The sequence below is a fragment of the Cyprinus carpio genome, chromosome B11, assembly GCF_018340385.1.
Source record: "Cyprinus carpio isolate SPL01 chromosome B11, ASM1834038v1, whole genome shotgun sequence".
NCBI lineage: Eukaryota > Metazoa > Chordata > Actinopteri > Cypriniformes > Cyprinidae > Cyprinus > Cyprinus carpio.
In genome coordinates this window covers 10,100,518-10,127,076 of record NC_056607.1, presented here as the reverse complement: position 1 = coordinate 10,127,076, position 26,559 = coordinate 10,100,518, and the positions used below count along the sequence as shown (strand labels likewise).

At 34.6% G+C, this 26,559-nt stretch overlaps 1 protein-coding gene across 13 annotated transcripts in view; it reads right to left on the bottom strand.

The window, feature by feature from the left end:
* The window catches only part of itpr1b (inositol 1,4,5-trisphosphate receptor, type 1b), a 127,454-nt gene that overhangs the window by 97,865 nt on the left and 3,030 nt on the right, over nucleotides 1–26,559 (bottom strand). For all 13 annotated transcript variants that reach the window (XM_042733861.1, XM_042733863.1, XM_042733867.1 and 10 more), the window contains exons 2-6: nucleotides 24,019–24,132; nucleotides 17,356–17,426; nucleotides 2,087–2,202; nucleotides 1,167–1,253; nucleotides 731–889 (exon numbers count right to left, since the gene is read on the bottom strand). In XM_042733861.1, coding sequence (XP_042589795.1) covers nucleotides 731–889; nucleotides 1,167–1,253; nucleotides 2,087–2,202; nucleotides 17,356–17,426; nucleotides 24,019–24,110 — 525 coding nt within the window. In that variant the 5' untranslated portion in view covers nucleotides 24,111–24,132. The remainder of the gene's footprint in view (nucleotides 1–730; nucleotides 890–1,166; nucleotides 1,254–2,086; nucleotides 2,203–17,355; nucleotides 17,427–24,018; nucleotides 24,133–26,559) is intronic.

Below are 26,559 nucleotides of genomic sequence, written 5' to 3'. Positions count from 1 at the left end.
AAGGCCTGTGAAAATTTTGCCAGGGCAAGTAAAAAAATTAAACCACTGGCCAAACCGGGCCAGTAGAAAATTTCCTTAGCGTTGAGCCCTGTCAATACGATTAAAATCAGTGTCTTAAAACTTGTACACAGATCTGTAGAACACGCAAGTTACATAATGATATGTTAAAGTTAAAAACTGTACTTGTACTTGAATAGCATCACTGTAAAATTGTGAGTAAGAGCTGAGCAAGTTTTTCGGATGTATTTCCTGGTCTGAGAGTGACTTCCTGCTTAAACAGGAAGTAATGGATTCCAAAAAAGGCAGAAATATATGTATGTGAAAGGAGAATGTATGTGTGTGAAAGCAGAACTGTATGTATGTGAAAGGAGAATGTATGTGTGTGAAAGAAAGTAGAAATGTATGTGTGTGTAAGGAGAATGTATGTGTGTGAAAGAAAGTAGAAATGTATGTGTGTGTAAGGAGAATGTAAGTGTGCGAGAGAAGAAATGTATGTATGTGAAAGGAGAATGTAAGTGTGTGAGAGAAGAAATGTATGTGTGTGTAAGGAGAATGTAAGTGTGTGAGAGAAGAAATGTATGTATGTGAAAGGAGAATGTAAGTGTGTGAGAGAAGAAATGTATGTATGTGAAAGGAGAATGTAAGTGTGTGAGAGGGCCAGAATGAATTATGGCTTGTACGCCCCTCATATCAAATCAAATCTGTTTAAACTGTGTATGTTTTCACTCACACTGTCTCCTATGGAGCGGAGTTTGTAAAAGGGCTGGATGTAAAACCAGGAGCCTTCATTTCCAGCAGAGTCCAGCGTCACACGCATGGCGTTCTTCTCCAGCAAAGCAGGCAGCCGTTTATTCACAGTAAGGTACTTATTGCTTTTTAAATGCAACAGCTGCAAAATGGAAAAAAAAAAAAAATGTCTGATTTTAATAGAGCAAAGAACAATATGTAGCATAGCTGGTATACCCATTAAAACCTCTTTAGCTATACACATGAATATACTCAAGGTCACATGGCACAGTCTTATATTATAATAAATTATGTAGAACAATTATAAGTGTAAGCTCAATGACACTAAAATAACACTGAAAAATGGATTTCTGTCCTGCTAAAACCTCAGTGGCACAGTAAGATCCCACTGCCTCCCGTCTGCCAGCTGGCTGACCTACCTGAATAACATTTCCGTACTGTATCACTGTTCCCAGCAGCTTCCGGTTTTCTGATTCATTCTGTTTCTTCTCTAGATCAGCAGCGTGCTGAAAAAAAGAGGTGAAAATGCAGATTAAAATGCTTACAAATATTGTATATAATGTCAACAGTCTTCTCTGTGTCTCTCCATTTCACCGTATGCTGTGTATGCTCTTCTGTATCATCTGCGCCACAAGGACGAGCTGTTTCTACATGTATTTAGCTTTGATTTGAAAGAAAACAGTGCATCCTTGTGGCGTGGATGATACAGAATACCGTAAAATGATATGACACAGAACAGACGACTGACAAAAGAAAGGAATAATAGAATAAAGTCGTTATTTTTCTTCTCTCTTCCCTTACAAAGAATGTTCCCGTTGCTTCATATCACCCAGATTGCACGTCTGATGGCAGATGGAGTATTCTAACGACGACTTTCATACCTTTTATGGACCTTGACACTGATATTTATTTGGCAGTCTATGGGACAGTCACAGGCCTCCCGTTATTCATCCAAAATATCTTAAATTGTGCTCCGAAGACGAACTGAGCTTTTACGGATTTGGAACGACATGGGGGTAAGTGATTAATGACAAAATTTTCATTTTGGGGTGGAGTATCCCCTTAAGTGCATGTTTACATATTGCAATTCCGAATTTTTCTTAAAATTCCAACTTTACTTCTCACAATTCTGCTTTTTGTAACTGCGAATTTATATCTCACAATTCTGAGATTCTGCAAGAAAGAAATCATAATTATGAGATACAAATTCATATTTGCTAGAAAAAAGTCAATATTGCATGACAAAAAGTCGCAAATGATTACTTTATTTTTCATCCCATGGCAGAAACAAGCTTCTATAGAGGAGGCAGAAGCCTGAAATGTTCCGTATTGAACTCACATGTAATTTGTTGAGTAGTACAGTGTCTGTGGTGTTGTTTCCACCAGGTTTTGCTGCTTTCCAGAACTGTTTCTGGGCTGAGTACCTGTTCATTGGACACAACTTGAACAGACAGTCTGAAAGGAAAAACAGAAAACACATACAAAAAAAACACCTTAAGAGAAGTTCACACAAATATTTTCACCTGCCTGTCGGAGCCTTTACACTGTGCATATATGAATCAGAGTTGTTGTTTTGCTTCTTCAATTGGAAGTATGCACAACCGCAGTCCACTTCAAGTATCACTATCATCAACACCAAACCATAAATGTGCTCTTTTTAATGTATGTATTACTATAAATCATTTAGCATTATCACTAACATTATTTTAAAATATATATTTGTTTTATTTTTGTTTTCTTTCCTTAAAAATAAACTGATGAAAAATTATTTTAATATATTATTAATCCTCTTTTAGATGTTACCCCTGGAAACTGCTTCCTTTGTTGGGAATCACTTGACTAACTGACCTTTGAAACACCAAACAAAATCTGCCACACATCCATCAGATACTGATCACCAAGGCATATTTAGCCATTTTTAGATAGTAGTGTACATAAACTTATTATATAATCCATCTGTATAGTATGTTCATAGAACACCTATCTGTATATCATGCTGATAGTATTTAGAAATCTGTAAATTATTTCCATAGTACTGCCTTCTCTGTATATTTATTGTACATTTGTAACATTGTAGACACTGTATATCCTGTACTTATTGCATTTCTGGTTAGATGCTAACTGCATTCTGTTACATGTGCAATGACAATAAAGTTGAATCTAATCTAATCTAATCTAATATTTTGTAAACTACAGCAAGACTAAGCCAGCAAGCTGTGAATGTTTTCACAATCTAATACAATACAGTGTTTGCAATGCCTTGCAATGCAACAATACATATAAAATAATAATAATTATTATTACAAATGAAATTATAATATATAAATATATCTATATTTAATATTTATTAAAAAAAAACAATTGTCAGGTGAAGTGAACTACAACATCCCTTGCTTTGGGAATGCACCTCGTCACACATATAAACTTTGAGGATCAGATACTGTCATGATGTTAACCCGCAGGTTATTCTCCTTGAGAACCAGTTACACTCTTATCTTATCATGATAGGACAGGACTGCACTGAGAGCCAGGTACAGTGTGTAGAAGGAAGGAAAGAGGAACAGGAAGGGAGGGAAGACACGCAAGAGGACATGATTAAGTGTGACGGGTAAAAATAGCACTGCGTCCGCAGAGCGCACTGAGAAACATGACCAACACTAACGCTAGCACTCAGGGTTTAGCAGTATAATTTTGTTGATGCGGAACAAAGAGTTTACACCTAAATTTGAGACATGGCTTACAGAGTTCAGTTATGTGTTACATATGGAAAAGATTAGATAACCAAAGAGATTTGTATAGATTTGGAAGTCCTTCTTTGAATATTTGGAAGGTGACCAATGATAGCTGAATTTAACCTTCTTCTTTAAGTGGCATGGTTAATTTGATAAAATATAGTATTTTATTTTTCCATAATTTAGTTTTTTTTTTTTAATCATTATGTAAATGTAGGTATGTCTGTATGTGTTTTTGTATAGGTACACAGCAGTGTATATTTATGGATGTGTATATGTATACTATATGTGGGTGTATATATATATATTTTTTTTTTTTTTTGTCCAGTATTTATGTATCATTACATTAGTGTTTTTTTCCTTTGATTTGCTTTCATGGGGGTTGGGGGATTTTTCTCTAAAATGTGAAAAACTTTATACTTTATACTATTATATATATATATATATATATATATATATATATATATATATATATATATATATATATATATATATATATATATATATATATATATATATAAAGAAGAAACCTCAAAGCATGATGCTACCATTACTAAATATACCATGGTATTACAATAGTAACACTGATGATATTTTGGCCAGAAATATTAACATCATGGCCAGTACTAATGAGCTGAATAAAGTTTTCATGTAATGGTAGGCAATGGATGAATGGCTAATATTAAAAAGCTATACTACTGGTTTAAATTATTTAAAAAAAAATCATCTACTTCAAATGTACTTCAAATATATATCATGTTAAATGGATTTATATATTTTAAAATTTGCTATAGATTCTATTTACCAGTGTTAATATTATAAATTATTAGTGTTTTTAAAGACCACTTAACTTTACATTAGGATTTAAATGCCCATAAAGGTTAAAAAATAAATGTAAAAAAACAATATAAATGGTAAAAATAGAGCAAATGACCATAAATAACTAACTACTCACTAAATGTCTAAGTATCTCAAATGCATCTAATTTTTAACTGACAATTATTTAATATGTTTAGGGTTAAAGGAATAGTTCACACAAAAATGAAAATTCTTTCATTAATTACTCACCCTCATGTCGTTCCAAACCCGCAAGAACTTTGATCCGGTAATAACGAAACTATCACTTTCAAGGCGCAGAAACGTAAGGACATCGGTAAAACAGTCCATGGTCCATGTGACATCAGTGGTTCAGCCGTAATGTTATAAAGCTACGAGAATTTTATTTTTTTGTGCACAAAGAAAACAAAAATAATGCATGCGTCATGTCATGAACTCGCATCAAAGAATGACACAGAAGAGAAGAATTGTTGAATACAGTCCTTTTTTGTTTTCTTTGTGCACAAAAAAGTATTCTCGTAGCTTCATAAAATTACAGTTGAACCACTGATGTCACTACTGATATCTTAATTTGTGTTCTGAAGATGAACAAAGGTCTTACGTGTTTGAAACGGCATGAGGGTGAGTTATTAATGACAGAACTTTCATTTTTGGGTGAACTATCCCTTAAGGTCTGTTCACACTAAGAATGATAACTACAAAGTTTTAATAAGTGTTCTAATTCTAAAAGAACTTCCACTCCACAACTGTACCGATAATAACATAGAAACAATATCTTCAGAATCAAACGATAAAGATAAAAACTTTGACAGCCAATCAGAATGCATCTGTCTTGAGCATTTTAAGTGACAGACGGCATAACAGCAGTGCACACTTAGAATATAGTGTGTACATGTAAATGCTAACATAGTTATTTTTATAGTTATCTGTGTATCCTGAAGGCCCATTCACACAAAATATACTAAATATACATATACCAAAGTAATTAGTTTATTGAGACCATTGCTTAATTCACAGAATAAAAACTGAATGGGTGCTTCTTGACAGTATGCTGCTCATCACAGGACCCTGAGACTATGTTTGTGGCTGTGACCCAGGATCAGAAAGGAAGGGCAAACCTTTGAATGACACTGTAAGGCTCTCTGGAAACCAGGCCTTTTAAACAGCTTAAGCAAGCTATTAATACCATGAGGGATCTAAAGATTTAGTGGTGGCAAGCAGAAGTACAATGAGCAAAGCCCTGCCACAACTGTTCTGCTACAGCTACCTAAAGAAAGCAGGAGAGAAAGGAGGAAAAAGATCCTTGCATTATTTCTGAAAAAACTCAAATGTTCCCCCATTATAGCCATGCTCATAATAGCAGTATCATAATCTAATGAAAAACAGTGTTTACGATGTACTTGTAATGCCATAATACTTGTATAATTCCAAAAAATAATATATTATATATTATATATATATATATATATATATATATATATATATATATATATATATATATATACACACACACACACACACACACACACACACACACACACACACACACACACATTTTTAAATATATAAATGTACATATATATATATGTACAAATATAACATACGTTATTATTATTATTATTATTATTATATTTCCTGGTCAGAAAAATGAATAAAATCTCAATTTAAGTACAAAAAAAATAATAAAATTATATAAAATAAACAATGTGCAGATATTTTGTACAATAATTAAATTACTTCAATTTTGTAATTTTGCCGTTGCTTATTTTTTTTAAAGAATTGTAAAAATTTTATACATTTACAAAATTAAACATTTTTTTTAATAATAAATACTTTTAAATTAATTATATATAAACAAATATTTTGTACAATAATACACTCAAAAAAATGTTTCGGTTGAATTTTATGTAATTCAACTGCATGATAAATTTTCCATCCATTTAGATCACATAGTTTTAACATAAACAAATCAATAAACTTAATGTGATTCATATGCGTCAATCATACGTGAATGAAACAGGTACGTTTTATGTAATAATTCACAGCAAAGTCCCCACACTGCTCAGTGTTCATGTGTTTCCACACTACAGAGTGTTAAAGTAGCATTTAACAGCGCTTGGGTTAAGAAAAAAATTACCCTACCACATACCAAAAAATAACAACACCCACTATCAACAATCAACTGCATGACAGATATGAGAAACACAAGAACTACAACTGACTTCAGCCACAGCCTTAGATGAAATCAACTGAAATAAAAAAAACACATTAAATCTTTCATGATCTGATTAAACAACTCCTAAAACAGCTTTACCAGCTTCTCATTATTAGCCAGATTGACTTTATTTCTGTCAGACGTCTAGAGAAGCTCTTATTGAGAATTAACAGAGGTTTAGATGTTATATTGTTTCATTTGAAATCACCATCAAGGAGATCAGTGTTTACTTTTGTTGGGCTCTTGATGCTGGTTGTTTTAACTGTGTGTTCATAAAAAAAAAAGAAGTTAAGCTTGGCCAGCAAAACAAAAAAAAAATAATAATAATAATTGACCTCATTTGAAGTCCAATTTTTGATTAAATGGATGTTGTATTGTTTTAGCATTGTTTACAGCTTCAGGTCAAGCAATATTGTAAATATCAGAAAACATGAAGAGTTTACAAAGCACTTTGTGGACAAAAAGTTTTCATCTGCTGCAACACAAAGACCACAGACATCAAGAATCAGCATATGAATCTCAACAATGGTGACAGTCAGCAAAATGCTTAATGCTGCAATGCATGCTGGGATACATGGGTGAGTCTTGTACTATGCTGATACCCAGCATGCATTGCAACATGAAGCATTTTGTTGACTCACCATTGTTGAGATTTATATGCTGATTCTTGATGCCTATGGTTTTTGTGTTGCTACAGATGAAAACTTTTTATGCACAAAGTGAATTGTAAATTATTTAAATCTGATTTTTACAGTACTACTAGAGCTGAAGCTATAAACAATGCTACATCAATACAACATCCATTTAATCAGAAATTGGACTTCAAATGAGGTAAGTGGGTCATCTGCCCACAGCATTTTATTTCTTTCTTTCTTGGTTTTGCTGTGTAAGATAGACATGTTTTTTATGAACACACAGTTAAAACAACCAGCATAATATAAACACCAAACACTCAAGGGTCAAGAGCCCAACAAAAGGAAACACTGATCTCTTTAATGGTGATTTCAAAGGAAACAATACAACATCTAAACCTGTTAATTCTCAATAAGAGCTTCTCTAGATGTCTTACAGATATAGGGTCAATCTGGCTTATAATGAGAAGCTGTGAGAAGTTGTTTTGGGAGTTGTTTAATCAGATCTTGAGAGATTTAGGCCCAGTTTCACAGACAGGGCTTAGACTAAGCCAGGATTAGGCCATAGTTCAATAAGGACATTTAAGTAATTTTTATTAACATGGCTTAGAAAAAAACATTACTGGTGTGCATCTTGCGACGAAACAAAGGCACTGATATATTTTAAGATCAGTCAGTGCAAGCTCAGCTCAGATTTACACTTTAGTCTGGGACTAAGCTTAAGCCTGGTCTGTGAAACTTACACTATTAAAAGGCTTAAATATTTGTATTAATAATAATCATTGTAAACAAACATCGTTTTTGACATCTAGGCTGAGGTTTATAGTCTTAGCTTTGTTTTAAAGGTAAGTACAGCTCATCTTGTATGAGAAAACCTGTGGTAGACCCCAGGCCTGATCTGTCTGTCCACCTACACAGCTGTACCTCATCAATCAAACAGGAAGTACATCAGCATATGTCTGTTCAGTGGTGTGTGGCAGCAGTGTTAAGACACCAGCCTTTTCAATAAAAAAAATGACACTTCATTTTAAAAATGTATTTAATTATTTACCCTTAAAAGGGCATTTACCCTTAAGTACATTTATACATTTTACTTAGACTGGAGATTTTTTGGAGCGAGGAGCAGGTGAGCTTTTCACTGACCATGACTGTATCTCTATCATCACAACACAAGACATCTACTGTTTCAGCCTTGTATCTATTTCAAGACCTATCCTAAAACTCTAAAATTCAGACATTCAACAACAAAAAAAAGATCCAGCCAGGCATATAAACATGACACACAGTGCCTCGAAACCTATGCAAAAGCCTTTTGAAAAATCAGTTTTTTAAAAAAGTAATGCACTACACAAGATACTGACTTAAAATTATTACATATAAAAGCATTTTTTAACAAAATTATATGATTAAATATTGAAATGAACCTATGATATAGACTAGAGTTTGGTAACACTACACTACTCCATACACTACACTGTGAAAACAGCTGAGCTACAGTTACACTACTGAAAAGAAGGAAATGGTGCTTCCCTGTGAAAAGTGTTTGTGAACCCTCAGCCACCAGCTGCACTTTCAGTTCACTTTAGTTTGACAAAAAAAAAATGATATTCAACGCTTCACCACAAGCTCATAACTGTAACACCCGCAGATAGTTCAGTAAAACTTTATGTGCATATCTGACTGCCTTCGGTAGAGCTAGTGTTATTCAAAGCTAGATATTAAATGAGTACTTTTCCTAACATTTGCATATGGTCTCAGTAATAATGTGACAGCCATCTGCTGCTTCCACAGCTGACAGGACAGAAGCGCACTAGTCATGATCAGAGCAAACATGACCTTGCTATATCAAAAGCTCATCAAGACACTTTGTATTTGCTTAGATCAGTGGCACTGCAGAATGTTTAGCCTCTGCAGCCTTAAACATGGTTGGCTCATGTCCTGAAAGGTTCAGTGCTGATGTGCTGGATTGTGACTTTTAGGATTTTTTAATTTATTTATTTATTTTATTATATTTACATTACATTTACGCATTTAGCAGACGCTTTTATCCAAAGCGACTTACACTGCATTCAGGCTATACATCTTTTACCAGTATGTGTGTTCCCTGGGAATCAAACCCACAACCTTTTGCGCTGCTGACGCAATGCTCTACCACTGAGCCACAGGAACACTTGTGTATATATTACAGTGTATATATTAGAAATTAGAGAACAATTTATGAAAACTTGATATAATATCAAGAAATTATTTAATTTTCATCGTTCAACGTTTGAAGGAATTTTAGTTTTGGCTATACCATGCTAGTAAAACAGTGTTTTACAAAATAACAGAGGCACTTCAACAAAAACCCTTTATTTTGTGGAAAACACACTGATCAAAATTGGAGAAAAGCAATGATTGCAGCACAAAAAAGGACTACAACTAAAATTTCTGAAGGTTACAACAGTCAAAAATTAGTAGGAAGTGTAGAGGGCTGAGGCCATTGCTTTGAATGACTTTAGCATAGGTTCTGATAAACATTTGCATTCACTCTGCCATGTTGCTGTATAAGAGGCAGAACTCCGGCTGCACAAAACATCCCCAAACCATGACACCTTCTCCTGCACCTTTCACTAGGGCTTCAGTCTTCCCTAGTTTGACAACGAACATAATTTCCGACTCAAATCTGACCCAATTGAAATAAACTTGCTTTCATCACTGAAGTGAACTTTGGACCAGTTCTCCTCTGTCCACACAACATGCTCCTCAGCAAAGGTTAGTCTAGCTTTTTGATTCTTTCTGCTGATGAGAGGTTTGGTCACTGCAGAGAGCACATTCAGTCCAAATTCTTTTAAACATCAAGACATTGTATGCAGAGACAGATCCTTACACTATTCAGTGCTGAACTGGTGAGCAATTCCAGCTGTAGTGTTGAACCGACTGCCCACTGAGACTCTCCGCATTATCCTGTCCTCTCGTGCATTTGTCTTTCTTGGACGACCAGCCTTTTTGTGGGACTTGAATGAGTTAGTGACATTGTAAAGATGCAATATTCAAGAAATCACAGATTTGGAAGAAACTCTCTTGCTATGACTGCTTTTTCTAGTTTTAACACGAATTAAACATGAAGGCAAGACAAGGCAAGGCAAGTTTATTTATAAAGCACATTTCGTACACAATGGTAATTCAAAGTGTTTTACATAAAAGAAAGTAAAATAATCATGAAGAAAAATAATAACAAAAATAAAACAAGCAATTTTAAAACTTTGGAAATGATTTAAAAATTGACTTATTTAAAATGAATTGAAAACAGTTAAAAATAGAAAATGATTTTACATAAAATACAGTGCAATCAGTTCGGACATCGCACAGTGCTCATTCAATAAATGCACAGCTAAACAGATGAGTTTTGAGTCTAGATTTAAATGTGACTAATGTTTTAGCACATCTGATCTCTTCCTCTTTTTTTAATTTGAGTGTTGATTATTATAGTTAAATATAAATAGTAATTAAATTTAAGTTTGGGCTCTGTTGTTAATTGTAACCTTACAGTAATGTAAAAGGGCTCCCTATAGTTTAGAGCAGAAGCTGAGATAGATTTTTAGGCCTATAGATCTTTTTATTATTATTATTATTATTTTAATTTATGAGGTAGATTTTAAGAAAATTTAAAAGAAATTTTAATTATAATTGAATTTCTTTAAAGAAAGAGCAATGAGTTTAGTAAAACACCATTTAATTAAATAAATAATAATAATTATGTTTAGTATATTTTCCTCCTGCTGTACCGAAACCATTCCGAACCATGACGTCAAAACCGAGGTACGTACCGAACCATCATTTTTGTGTACCGTTACACCCCTAATATATTCAGCGTGTATATATATATATATATATACATACACACACACACACACACACACACACACACACACACACACATTTAAATAACATTAAATATTTATAAAATATTTATAAGATTAAAATATATATTACAAGATTATATAAGATTAAAATATAAATAACAATGTGTGGGCAATAGTGTTAATTTCGTTAACGAAGACTATGACGAAAAATGTTCGTTGACAAGCTTTTTTCCCATGACTAAGACGAGACAAAGACGAGATGATGATAAGGTCAATAAACTATAACTAAGACTACATCTACATGCAATTTCATTGACGAAATAAGACGAGACTAAAATGTATTCAAAACGATAAAAAGTTTACCAAAAACCACTTCATATTTTCGTCAAAAAAAGAAGACAAAATCTTATTGCGGACTGCTCTACACGCCTCTACTATGCAAGCGCCCATGAGTGCGCTTGCCAGATATCAAGAGTTCTAATCCCCGAATCAGAGCTTTGCTGTTACATTGATACATTTTCTGCCCTTCTACTCTTTCTACTCTTTTTTTTTTGAGTTTTGCTTATTTTAAACAATCTGGCAACCAAACGCTCACTCCTCATCGTGGAAGTGCCACCGCTGTTTATCTGAAAACACCGACAAACAAGCTGGAATTTAGCAAACTAAATGAAAGCGTTATTCAGCCGGTGTGTGTTCTGTCATGAGATCTCGAATGTATTGTTTGCGACTGTGATTGCTAAATAAATGCACTTACTCAACCGCTTTTGTTTTAATAGAGAAATAGGCTATTGCCATTTGGAATTATTAGGAATTTCACTGTTATAATATTTTTTGTTTGTTTTAGTTGTTTCCATAATATAGACAGAGACTGCATAAGTCTTTGGTATTAATTTATATAATAAAAAGCCTATAATATATCAGTACACTAGATGAGGTAAAATACATGAATGTGTCCACATTCTACTGATTTGTGCTTACTGGTGAAATGACAACAATCATTACGATTATAATTTGAGATTTTTTTTTTTTTTTTATCAGTTTAACCATTACACAGAATGACGAAAATGTGACTAAGATTTCATTGACTAAAATGCTCAAACATTTCATTGACTTAAACTTGACTAAACAAAAACAGGACAAGGTTGTCTAAATATGATAACTAAAATGTTCATTTGAGTAAGACTAAAACTACATTAAAAATGACTGCCAAAATTAATACTGTACTGTTAATTAATAATAATCTTATTGATAAAATGTCAAGTTTTCATTGACTAAAACTAGACTAAAATACTTCAGGTTTTCTTGGACTAAATCTAGACTAAAATGTTGAGACTTTTAGTCGACTAAAACTTGACTAAAATTAAATAAGATAAGGTTGACTAAATATGATAAAAGTCTAAGACTAAAATGAAAATAGCTGACAAATTAAAAGTGGGCAATAATGACAGAGTTTTTTTATTTAGGTGAAATAGCCCTTTAATAAATTCTGCCAGTCATTTGCTGAACTCTAGGCTAGAAATGTTCTTCAATCTTACATCTGGCAGCTCATGAAATGATCTTCATAAAAACATAAGCATATGTGAGGATTTTGCCATTTAATTTTGCAGACTGAAGTCATTTTGGTTAAACTCAGGGTGTCAAGTAGCAGAAGAGGGCAGACGAGAGATGTCTAGCTGATAGATGACAAAAGCCTGAAACAGTAGCTGGGTGGAGTACAGCTAAAGGAGAAGGCCCTCTTTCTGTTAATGTATGAAGAAGCATTAATGGTTCCCCACCACAGTGTCATCAATGGAGAACAGTGTAAGGAAACTGGGTAAGGAAAAACTCAGTGTGGTAACCCAGAAACCATGTTATTCAAAAGTGACTTCTAGTTGGCCGCATTGAGTATTTCCTAAAAACATCTATAAATTATAAAAAAATGAGAAATGAGGGACTGAAAACTATTTCATAATGATTATCATACACCCAAATGTCATATAAATTCACATTAAAATCAAAACCAAACGTTTAGTCATAAACTACCAAAATTGTCTGGATTCAGTCAGACTTACTGAATGGAAACATCTGTTTGACCTCTACTAACTTGTAAGCTGTTTATAGGCACCAAAACAAAATTGTGTATGCCACAGATGCTTTTCTTACAAACTTTCTTAAAGAGAGCATTTCTAGTTTTATTCTGGCTAATTATTTGTCCAATCAAATAAAATCCACTTTCTTGGTAATATCTAGTAGTCAACTCTCCTGCTAAAAATAATAATTCCAAATATTCTAAAATGTTAAACAAACCTTATAGTACTACACAATTGATGCTAACTACTTTATCTAGATTTTTATTATTATTATTATTTCTACTAGTTTATCTACTTTTTTTGCAATTTGCTAGTTAATCATTAATCATGAAACCCACTGACTAGCAAACAGTCAGTTTTAGTGTATTTAGTGTAGTGTAGTGTTGTGTACTATTTGGCAATAAAGTTACAATAAAAATTAGAATAAAATTTTAAGTTCCACATGACAAAAACTATGTGGATATTTCAATGAACAAAATCGCATAGAATAAAATTGCATAAAATCTCAAAAAAATAAAATAAAATAAAATTGTGTTTATTAAAGAGTCATATCTCTGGAGTATTCAATATAACAAGAAAACTTTGATCTTCTACACTCTTAAAAATGGTGCTTAAAAGGTTCTTCACAGCAATGCCATAGAAGAACCATTTTTGGTTCCACAAAGAACAATCTCTTTCTTACCTTTTTATAATCTGAAGAACCTTCCCACAAAGAACCTTTTATGAAACAGAAAGGTTCTTCAGATTCAAGGAACCATTTAGACAAAAATATTCCTCTATGGCATCATGAAGCACCTTTTTGAAGAGTTTGTAGCATTAACCAACATTAAAAGCTACATATTCTCGACTCTTCCATGACGTTTTTGAGGATAAAATACACAGGCAATCAACTATGCTTCCAGCTAACTAAAGGTGTCTGACTCTCAGCTTTATCCATCAGTCACTATAAAAACACATCAAAGTCAGTCACGCTGAAGCCATAGTAATGGACAATTCCGCTTCCCATCCATCTGGGTTTAATGAAGCTGACAAAAATATACATACAGGCACACATGCATATGCTAAGATACACACAATGAACTCCAGAACAAATGCCAACACACACAGCCATACAAAACAAGCTGACAAAGACCCATCCTTCTGCCACATTCACTTATCCTCATGAACAACCAGAGTGTCAGAGTGACTGATCCGCTGTTTGGAGTATCACATAGCTGCTTCTATAAATCAAAATAACACTAACTCTTCAGCAAAACATTTGGTTATGTGCCATAGTTAATGAATAGACAAAAACAAAGCACCAGCTACATAAATAACCACCAGTTGGCAGCATCATACATTTACACGTGGTGTGCTAACAGCTCTGAACAAGAGGAGTAAAGAGACAAGAAGGTCGATTTTCAATTCAGTGACCTTCAATTAGGTAAATAAATCTATTCCAGGTGATCAGATCATTTCACAAGCTCAATGAATTCATAAAAGATTCATTCTGGAGGTCTGGAGCCCCCGCTGTTTTATCTGTGTGTGGGACAGACACAAACAGAGACAACACCAAACCTGCTATAGTCCAGTCAGGGTCATTTATTATTTCTTTCTTTCTTTTTTTTTTTTTTGGAAGAAATACTTAAGTGACAGTAAAGACTATCACATTGTGGGGAAAAAAATCAGTTTCCACAAAAAGATTCAGCAGCACAACTGTTTACAACACTGATAATAATAATAATAAGAAGAAATGTTTCTTGATCACAAAATCTGAATGATTTCTGAAAGATCATATGACACTGAAGACTGGAGATTACGATGCTGAAACATTTTTACTGTATTTTTTGATGAAAAAGCATCCTTATTAAAAACATCTTTTAAAACAACAACAGGCTACAGTACATAAATTGACCATCATATGGACCACATTCATGAATCGTTATGTTGCTTTTTTTGTCATTCTGCAAGCTTAATAACCCTATTCACTTTCATAGAAAAAGAACAGCTAGAACATACAACATGAAGAGGAGTAAATGATTCATTTTCATTCTTGGATGAACTAGTTTTTAAAGGCACGGTAGCAAAAACAGACATTTTAAGGGTCAGAGAAAGGAGGAAAAATGTCAAACTAAATTACAACTGTTTTTGATACAAGAAGCCATGACTAATGTTCAAAATGGACTTCACGAGGGAAAAAATAACACTGAAGTGCAGAATATTTTATCACTCTCTCCAATTCCTCAAAAGACAAATATTCAGAAAGCCTCAGTTCTCTGAGGAGGAGGACGTCATGGCCTCAGCAGATTCATGCTGTACTAGCAAGACAGACTTGGACAGAAAGAATCACTGACTTGAAGCCAAATGCCAGGTTTATTGCTATTATGAGGAATAGACACGGCCCTCAAAAATGCAAGGATTGCAATGAAAAAAAGGTTCTACATACAGTATGTGCCTTCAAGCACCCCAATTGGACTTAAATGGTAATACAACAGTGCAAAGCGTGTTAAAACATCAACAGCGTCACAGAAACAAATCCCTCAGAATGGGCAAAGACTGCAGATATTAAACAGCCAGAACTGAGCAGCAGTGTCACAGCCTCACAGGCAAAGGCTTTCACAGGCAAAGCCTCAAACAGCTGGCAATGACAGTTGACACACGTTTCAAATCCTGTTTGCATGCTTGGGTTTTAGCTAATACGATTTTACTGGCTGCGTATATATAGTCTTTGTGTTAAATCAACCATATTTCAGAAACTGCAGACTTCAGGAAAACTGCATTTCTGGCGCTCAGACAGGTATGTTCTATCAAATCGTTCTGACAAAGTGAAACAAGCCACAATTCTATAGTTTCTTCAGACTTTGCCTTTTAAATACAAGTATCAGCTGTAGCCAAGGACCTCTGAATCATATATAATAAAACATTTGCAGTGATTATATGAAATGGTAATGTTATAATTGCTATAACATCATATTTAAAGCACATGCATAAAGCATATAAAATAGCCAAATAGCCAAATACCAACTGATGATGCCTGTAACATATACAGTAAATAACTTTGAATGTGTATCCATATATTTTATCATAAATATATATTATATTTAACATTTTTTACGACAGGATCTCTCAGCTACACTCACAACATAATCACATTTTAAAGAAAAAAGATGCAGGCCTATAATCTGGACTTCAGAAATCATTGCATCTTGACTGAGACCTTAGGTGGGAAGATAGATAATGCGCTAAATATACACACCAACTGGTAAAAGAGTGAGACAACATATCATGCTACAACGTGACAGCCTGTCACAAGAGCAATATATGAGCAGAAGGGGCCCAGAGGTTTCTCACGGCATGCCTAAAGCTCAGTTTCCACACAGCAGCCCAGAGGACAAGGTTAATCAACATCTGACAGGTTTCACCTTTAAGGAGAGAATCAGTCTTCTTTCCAGTACACAAAGGGTAAAGTCACAGCTCAGTCTTGCTCCTGAAGAGCTCCAATACTACCAATTTTAGTTCCAGCTCCATCAACCACACCAGAACCAGCTAATCAAGGTCTTCAATTTCACAGAAAAATGACAGACAGGTGTGTTATACCTGGAAATAAACTTCATGAGCTTTCTCTCAATAGGCAAATGCATCACATTTTATTGTATCAGCTACTCTATCTTTGGATTTTCTATTTGCCAAAATTAGGTGAGACATCTTTCACCGGAGTGAAAACACAAATATACAAAAGGACCTTTATATAGCACCATTTAAAAGTGTTACACAGGCAATGTATGCTTATAGCACACGGGATTCCCATGCAGTCTCCTATTTGACAACTACATTGCATAGTTTCAAAGAAAAAAACACAATGCAGGCTTACTGGAAAAATGTGCCTGTTGCGACATTTCTGCAAAATGATATTATGTTGCTTTATGCAACACTTTCAAAGTGGAATGTATATGGAGTTGCACTAAAAGCACATTCAGATTTAACCAAAACAGATGAATCTGGAAGTGTTTTATTGTGTTGGATGTTGTACATATCACAGAACATTCTGAACAACATAAAATGAAATGTCCAGTTTTTACCTTCACTAAACCTAACCCAATCGATAGTGTTAAGAAAATCAAACGTGAAACAAAAGATATTTCTCTACAGTCACACAACCGGAAAATACCATAACAACACTGATCAAGTAGATATCTCACAAAAAAATCCTTATGGCAATAAGGGTAAGCTTAGCACATCTTCAACAGAAATCTCAAAAACATTTCCGTAGAACACCTCCAGAGAGACATGTAGCCTTACCTCGAAATTTCTTAGGAGGGTTGTTTAGGTCCCCAGATTCTGGTTGCACCACGCAGCGGTCGTCCACCAGACTGCAGAGATGAGAGACATGAGTCAGAGAACTTCTCTGGAGGCAGCATACTGAGTATTTCTATTTTTATACAGCTATTTTTCACTTTTTCTGCACTGATTGTGGGGAAAAGAATCTTCAGAGTTCAAAGTACTACAGTGCATTTCGTAGCTGACAGCATGATAAAAACAGACACAATATTATATGCAACCGAAAATTACATTTTTGTAGAGGTCATCTATTGCATACCTATAAACGTTGAACAAATTAAATTTTAAAACATAAACACATTTATAATTTACAACCTTTCTTTAATGGAAAAAGGACAAAATCTTAAGGGCCTTTAAATAATAAATAATAATTAAATATTTGAAATATTATCTGGTGAAATATATACAATTAAACAAAATGTATAAAATAATGAATACAAAATCATACAAAAAATTACCCTGCACATTTTAACCCCCCTTTAGAATTAATTTGTACAGCAGACACCGACTCAAAAAATAAGTAAATAATTAAATGCACATTCTTTGCTCAAGGTAAATCAGTCAGGAATATTGTTAATTTTCTTTTGTAATCCTTTAATTAAGTTTTTCTTACATGTGAAGTATTACAGTATTACCGTACAGAAAGAGAATCTATAAGCAAATCAAGAGGCCTTTGTGTTTCCTGAAAGGTTTATCTGCTTGAATGTATGAGCCATGGTTTTATCTTGTCCGCTCATTATGAGCAAATGTCAATTTATACTGATCAAATCATTCAGTGATAATGTAATGGCACCAAAATTTGCCTCTCATTATACTTGCTCTGTATCTCTAAAATCCAGAGTGAGTCAAGGGCAGTCTAAATACACTCTGTTTGGTTATGAAAAACTGTGACAAACCAAAGTGAGTCAGTTATGGCTGTACAAACAAATCCACAGCTGACATATAAGTTCAAGGTATTTTCTTGCTATCATTCAATAATGTTCTCTCAAGTAAAAAAAAGACAGAGAATAGGGATATAGTGTTGTCAGAAAGCAAAACAACTCTTGTATGGGTTTGAATGGAGGAGGGAACATGAAAAGAAGGCACCAGAGATTTTTGGGCTGCATATGTGAGAGGATGAAAGATTGGGAATGTCCAAAAATGCCAAACAAGACTGTCATTAATTTATCAGTAGTCATGTGGAGTAATAGGGACTGTCTGTGGTAACATCCATCTCAATATTTTAAAGTTAAAATCTAAGAAATCTCTGACAGCAACTCTTAAGCAAGCATCTGGTCATGCCCTTATACTGTATATGATTGGCTGCATTTTAAAACCTACTAAGCTGCAAGCCTGAACTGCAATTTTTGGGCATCATACATGCATTAGAATGTACAAAATAAACTTGCACAGTTTTGTTGGGCATCAAATGTGCATTCAAATAGACACAATTTAATCTGTTGTAGTAAAATGTAGTATTTTTTTAAAGGGTAAGAATTAAAAGTAAAAATCCAACCTACTGTGCACTGCATTTCTAGTCATCGTAGTCACATACATTACCGTCTGGGGTCAGTAAGATTGATTTTATTTAACATAGTATCATAATTTAGTACTATTCAGCAAGGATGCATTACGTTTAAATTAAGTGAAAGACATTTATAATGTTGGAAAATATTTTTAATAATTTCAAATAAATTATGATCCTTTAAACTTTTAAAGAATAATGAAAAATATTAAGCAGCACAGATGTTTTCAACATTGATAAAAATAAGAAATGATTTTCAGGCAGAAAATCAGCATATTAGAATTTTAAAAAATCATGTGACTGCTGAAAATTCAGCTTTGCATCACAGGAATAAATTACAGTTGAAAATATATTAAAATAGAAAACAGTTATTTCCATTCTTAATAATATTTCTGAATATTATTGTTTTTTACTGTATTTTTAATCAAAGAAATGCAGCCTTGGTGAGCATAAGAGATTTCTTTCAAAAACATTATAAACATCTGGAATGGTAATGAAAGGAAGCTACACAGTATTGCTGATTCTCACTGTTTGATTCTCATTGTTTGAACATCCAACTTGAACCTACTCAAATTATTTGTCCGTTTACAATTGGCCTACAAATGCTGTCTATGTAGGTAACTCACTAGGGTTTTAAAGCAGTTATACAAATAAACCAGCAACAAGTCTGTATGTAATTTGCATCCAGTTTTCATCTATTCACCATAAATGTAACTTGGCAAGTGAATTTCACAATCTCCAGTGGATAATGTACAGGTGGCTTTGGTCTTTAGTCCATTTGCACCAGGACTGCCAGTTCTCATCACACTAGTGTTGTGTCCTTTCTGGTTCCCTGTGCCCAGCTGTAGGCCAGGTGGCTCATTATCCCATCCGTGCTAAGGTCGCGCGGTGGCACTGAGACAAGCACTACACACTACGTACACCAATGCAGCTAAATATAGCTATGGCTCATAAGGATGTGCACACAGTAGCAGGGCAGAGAAAGTGATTACAATGCACAACAACTGAACAACGGCATCTTGACAAATGAGATCTGTCAACGTACTGTTCTTCAAAGCCAATCGCCTGCATTTGTTGCCATGGATGGGTGACGTGGGGTAGCCGTGTGTGTGGTGGGGGGGCAGGGTATGATTAAGCGAAGACAGCAAAATCTCATTTCCAGGGGAAGGACGTGAGGAGGGCAGCATTGAGACTTGGCTCTCTTTCCTTCAAGTGCAGAATCAAAATACAGAAATGTAAACGGGGAGACCACACCTACCGTCATCTGTCTGTCATTCTAAACAACATTTTGTCCTGTATTAATATTACTATCTATAATTTATGTAACTGTTGGGTTGCATACAGGTCATTTTTCCAGTGTGGGAAATATAAAGCTATACAGAAATATAAAAATGGCATTACATTTACCAAAAATGTTTCTGGTAAAATCATATAATTTTAATAAGAGTCTGCATGAAAAAAAAAAGTTATCCATGCAGACGGAGAAGTTGGTTATGTGCACTCACTGTGTTGACCAATAGAAAGCTGCTTGGTTTGAAATGGACTTCTGTGTGAGCTGTGCTTCATATAGTACACCATCAAACTACTGACATAGGACTTTTTTGGCCTGAAAACTTGCTGATATTTCAGTAACATTCCTAAACTGTGCGCAATAAGCATAGCAAAAAAATATATAAACTTAAAGGATCAGTTCACTTCCAGAATAAAAAATTCCTGATAACTGTACAATCCCAGCCGAGGAATACGGGTCTTAACTAACCACAAATGCTCGTATTGCACTAGCTCTGCGATGCACGTGCTTGACTTCACGCATTACGTATTCATGTTAGAAAGGTTGTAGGCAGAGGTAGTACCGAGCTCCATCTGATTTTCTCCTTCAATTTCAAAATTGTCCAACATCTTTGTTTTACCCTTTTTAGCAATTTTTTTTTTCACTTTGTTTGCACGTTTGTTTGTAAACACAGGGTCTGTACTTCCGCATACGTCATGCGTGACCTTATTCCAACGTGATTACGTAATACGTAAATTTTTATTCTGGAAGTGAACTAATCCAAAAAAAAGTCCTATGTTAGTAGTTTGGTGATGTACTGTCAGGTATCCAAAATCTGTTAAAGCAGCAAAATGTCTATATTTTTCAGATATTACAGCAAAAATCTGTCATAAACCCTAAACCCTTTTTAGTATTTTAGATTCTGTTATAAATCCAACTAGTACTCTTTATTTTAATGCATCACCTGCAGTATGTGACAGCTTTCTTAAGTTTTTTTACAGATGACATTAGTTGACATAAGACAGAAGAAGTGACTTGACATACAGTCAAGTATGGTGACCCATACTCAGAATTCGTGCTCTGCATTTAACCCATCCAACGAGCACACACACAGCAGTGAACACACACACACACTGTGAACACACACCCGGAGCAGTGGGCAGCCATTTATGCTGCGGCGCCCGGGGAGCAGTTGGGGGTTTGGTGCCTTGCTCAAGGGCACCTCATTCGTGGAATTGCCGGCCCAAGACTAGAACCCACAACCTTAGGGTTAGGAGTCAAACTCTCTAACCACTAGGTCACGAATTCCCCCATATTATACCCATATTATATAATTGTAATTGGTCTGACCCCTCTCCTTGTACTTCTACCTTGAATGGATTCCAGACAATCTCTTTAAACTCCTTTCAAGATATTATTAAGCAGCTAAAACCTACTACATGTCCACAAGACATCATTCGGGATCTTGCTTCAGGTCTTCAGTGTTGTTGGGCCAAGTATTTTAGCTATAATAAACAAGTCTCTTCTTACAGCGACTGTCCCAATATACCTAAAGCATGCAATTATTAAACCCTTACTTAAAAAAAATCCAATCTTGACCCTACCATCCTATCAAATTATAGACCCATTTCAAATTTATCTTTTCTTTCAAAAGCCTTAGAAAAGGCTGTTTTAGTACAACTGCAGAGTTTTTTTTTTTTTTTTTTTTAGTCAAAATAGTATTTTTGAACATTTTCAATCTGGGTTAGGAAACATCATAGCACTGAGACTGCACTTTTAAAAGTGTTGAATGATATTTTATTATCTGTAGATCACAGAATCCTTATATCATGCTTTGAACACTGTGTGGGCATTACAGGTTGTGCTCTTGACTGGTTTAAATCCTATCATGAAGACAGAATGTTTTCTGTTTGTTGTTCTGTCTTGATGGTTTTTCTTTATCTAGCTCTATCTTGCATTTTGGAGTTCCTCAGGGCTCCATTTTGGCCCCTGTTCTGTTCTCATTATATATGCTTCCTCTGGGGTCCATCCTTACCAAGCATGGGGTGTCATTTACATTTTTATGCTGATGACACCCAAATCTACCTGCCCTTAAGGAAAAATGATAAAAGAAGCTTAGGATCACTGAATACGTGTTTTTTTTTTTACCTGCACTAGTTGCCAGTCTGTTACAGAATCGAGTTTAAAAAAAACTCTGAGTGTTTTTAAAGCTCTGAGTGGAACGGCTCCTGAATATCTCTGTGATCTTTTAAACCCAAATACATCTGTTAGATCGCTGAGGTCTTCTGAGCAAAGAGTGTTAATGGTCCCGAGATCTAGATTGAAGTTGAGGGGTGACCATGCCTTTTCTATTGCTGGGCCTAAACTTTGGAATAGTCATCCAGTCTCCCTCCGATTAGTCTTTTCAGAATTTGAATTTAAATCCAAGTTTTTACTTTCCTATTTTCCTTATAGTATAAGGTTCTGTCACCTATCTGTATCTGTTTTTGATTTTCTCCTCTTTAGTGCACTGCATTGCGGTCAAAACTGTTTGTATTTATTTCTGTCTTTTAAGCAAGGTTTGTACAGCACAGTGGTCAACTACTGTTGTTTTTGTTGTCCTTTTATAAAGTTGATTTAATTACTATATGAAGCACAGCTCACACAGAAGTCCCTTTCAAACCAAGCAGCTTTCTATTGGTCAACACAGTGAATGCACGTAACCAACTTCTCCATTTCCAACTTCTCCAAGTCTACTATACGGAAAAAATCCTCAAAAACCCTAATTTTTTTTCGGCTGAAGAAAGAAAGACATGAGTGAATAAAATATCAAGATTTTTTTATTCTGGAAGTTAAATAATCCTTTGTTATTGGAAGTTTCGTGTAAAGCACAAAATTTTCCCAATACAAATTTCGCTCATGTTTAAGCTGATCGTACATATTTGTATAATCTATTTTCTAAGTGCATTGATCTTATTGTGAACAAAAACACTGTAACAAATCTATTGGTCATTGTCAGTTATTATTAGTTAATGTGGACTAATGGGACCTTATTGTAAAGTGCCTATCTATCTATCTATCAGCGCTCTCTCCACCCTCAATACCAAGAATGAGGTGCCCTCGAGCAAGGCACCAAACCCCCAACTGTTCCCTGGGCGCTGCAGCATAAATGGCTGCCCACTGCTCTGGGTGTTTGTTCATGTCACTTCTGTGTTCACTCACTTTTGAGAGCACTTTGAATGGGTTAAATGTAGAGCACAAATTCCGAGTATGGGTCACCATACTTGTCTGTCTGTCTGTCTGTCTGTCTGTCTATCGTTTAATTTAAATATCAGACTGGATCGTCCAGTGAAACAATGGATTTCTCTCTGGTGACATATGCAGAACTTCTCCAGTCATTTAGTGTGTTCCTGCAGACTCATTTGTCTCCACTTTTTAAGTGCAATGCTCACCCCTCAAAATCCAACCAACATCTGATGAATTGAACCAAGTCTCCACCACACATTTTTTCATAATCTGTTTGGATCACTTGGATGTTCATTACAATCAATATGGCAGAAAAGATCCGTCACTACTTCCCATATCCCAATCTGAATTTTAAGAACCAGAACAGAGACTTTTGACTTGGGACTAGAGAGTAACCACCTAGCAATGCTCTAGTAACCGGCATTCATCATATCCCACTGAAAATGCATCAGAAATCCACACTGTGACACATACTGCACAAAACATTTCTCAAGTTACTTCTCCTTTCTGAGTGTTGTACATTAATTTTCTTCTTCCTCTTGTGCTCCTGTATTTCCATCAAGTTCCTCTTATGTACAACACTGATGTCCACACACTGGATGATGGCATGTGGATGTTATCTTACCCTAAAGTGCTGATAAATCCATTGGTGGATCCCTCCGCATACAGGGAGCAGATGTCCCCGATGTGGAGGAAACTGGACATTTTGTCTGACATTTTGCTCCACTTTGCAGTGTGCCTGCAAACAAGATAACAAACAGATTAAGGAGCAATAAAATCAGCATAGATTCTATATGTCCTTTATTCATCTTATTTAGACATTATATGTAGGTTACCATCAGATGTGGAGAAAGCGAGATAATAATAGCGGGAGGACCATGGGGATGGGTCCGAGAAAATGAGAATTTGCCATTTTGAGATGGCCTAGTTTTTGACAGGAATTCAAGGTCCTTCTACTGTATGGGTGGATAATAAGAAATGCTCTAGAAAATACAGCTATGCTACATGCTGAAAAGACACTTACTTATATACTAATTTTGTTGATTCTTTGAAATGTATTGTTTGTGCCTTTCTAAAGAGCTGCAGCACCTAAAATAGCTTTAAAATCACAGTATCGATCAAGGACAAGTAGATGTGACATCTGACCTGTTGAGGGTCTCAACAAAGAGAGTTTAGGGCCAGCATGAGATTTCAGGTCAAATGACAAATGTCAGTTGTCCTATATGACCAGTACTGTTACCACAACCTTTTATGTTTCTTGAACATATGTTTTATGCAATGCAACTTAAAGATTGTTATTGTTGCCTGCATTGCATGGCAATTCATTCATTGCTAAATGAAATATTATACATTTTAATGATGCACTGATTATAATACTGAAATATGCTATAAGAAATAAAGCATCAACTATAACAAAGCATCTAATAGAAAATGACAGGGGGAAAAATGCCATATGTTTTTTTATTTTCTAGCAGAAATGCTTTTATGAATTTATTATAATTTCATTTATGATTATTCAAATAATTAAAAAATATATATTTTAGTACATTTTTTTTTACAAAAAAGTATTAATCAAACTATAGATAATAAAATTGCAATATAAATTAGAAATTATAACAGTAAAGTTACACGTGCAATTAAATGATAAAAACTATATTTACAGAACAAATGAACTAATAATGAGCAATATGCACTCAGATCCTTTCATATGTATTCATTCATAGCTAATCCCCTGAACATCTCTTCTGTGATCGAAATCAATGCTACAGTCGGCTGGAGATGAAGCCTACAGTTCAATCAATGACAAACGACACCAGAGAACATCAATAAGAAACAGGCTGCACACATGCTCAATATATATCAGTGTAATACAAACAAACAGAGTGTTGACACTGCTGAAATAATACCTGCCTTTATCTTAACTGACAGTTTATGCATTATTGGAAAAAAAATGAATGGAACTTTGTTTCCTTTGTCTGATTATAAAGACTAAAGTCTAATTATTATTTGAATAGTAAACATGCTCTACCTGTGAAATCTCCATTGATAAACCACATCATGCCCTCATGCTCTGTTTGAAATTCAACTATTACCCAAGTGAATAATGCAGATGTTTACTTTATTTTATTGCACATCTTCCTGGAATTCTGATTGGTCATTCATTACATTAAGCGGTCGAAATTACTGTACAATAAGGCAACACTGAAACCTGTTTTTTATGTTCATGATCAGTTCTGCATCTCTACAAGGAATAAAATAATACTCGGATCAATATTTAATATCCATTTGTTTATTTACTTGATAAGATAAAATAAGCTATAAAAACCCTGTTGAAGTGTATTTTGTGATAATGACTGCCTGACTGTACAGTATCCCTTATTTAGTGACAGAAATAAAGTTGATAGTCTGTGCAGGAACAATAATAATAATGCATTACAGGCCCACTATAACAATAACTGCCTAAATGAACTGCAAATCACAGAAAAACCTGTAACAATTCTCCATATTTTCCAAGTCAGTTTATATTGTCAAATACCACATATTTAAGTAAACATTCTGAATAGTTGTATGATGGACAGCTAATCAAGACTAACCCATTCTCAAGTTTATACAAGAATGCTTGCTCTAAAAACAAGGAAGACGAAACGCAGTGCACTGGCCAAATTGATTTGTTCCTGCAGTTTCTGCCATACATAGTCCTTGGGAAGATGTAATTTTCCTGTCAACTGTAAAGCATGGGATTTGGGAATCTTGAAAATCTTTTAAAACGTTATACAATCTCCACATTAAAAAGTGAACAGCGAACTTTTAGCTGGAATGACGGATGTATGTGGGCTGTGCACTGAATCGCTTATTACTGTGTGGGGTTTTAAATGTGGAGGCCTAACTAATCAAACTATAGTTTCTATGTGCAGAATAGTATTTCTGTACAGTCATATACAGCTGAGACATCAACCTTGACGCTGAGATCAAACCTTAAAGCTTAATTCGACAGGTGATAATAAACAGCCAATCAGAATTCACCAGCCTCGAACTGAGCAATGCATTATTGTTATTTATTTATTTATTTACCAAACTAACCGCTTTATTCCATAAACTCCACTCCACAAACACACTATGAACACTAACACTCTAAACCCAACGGCAGAATAATGACTGTATCCAC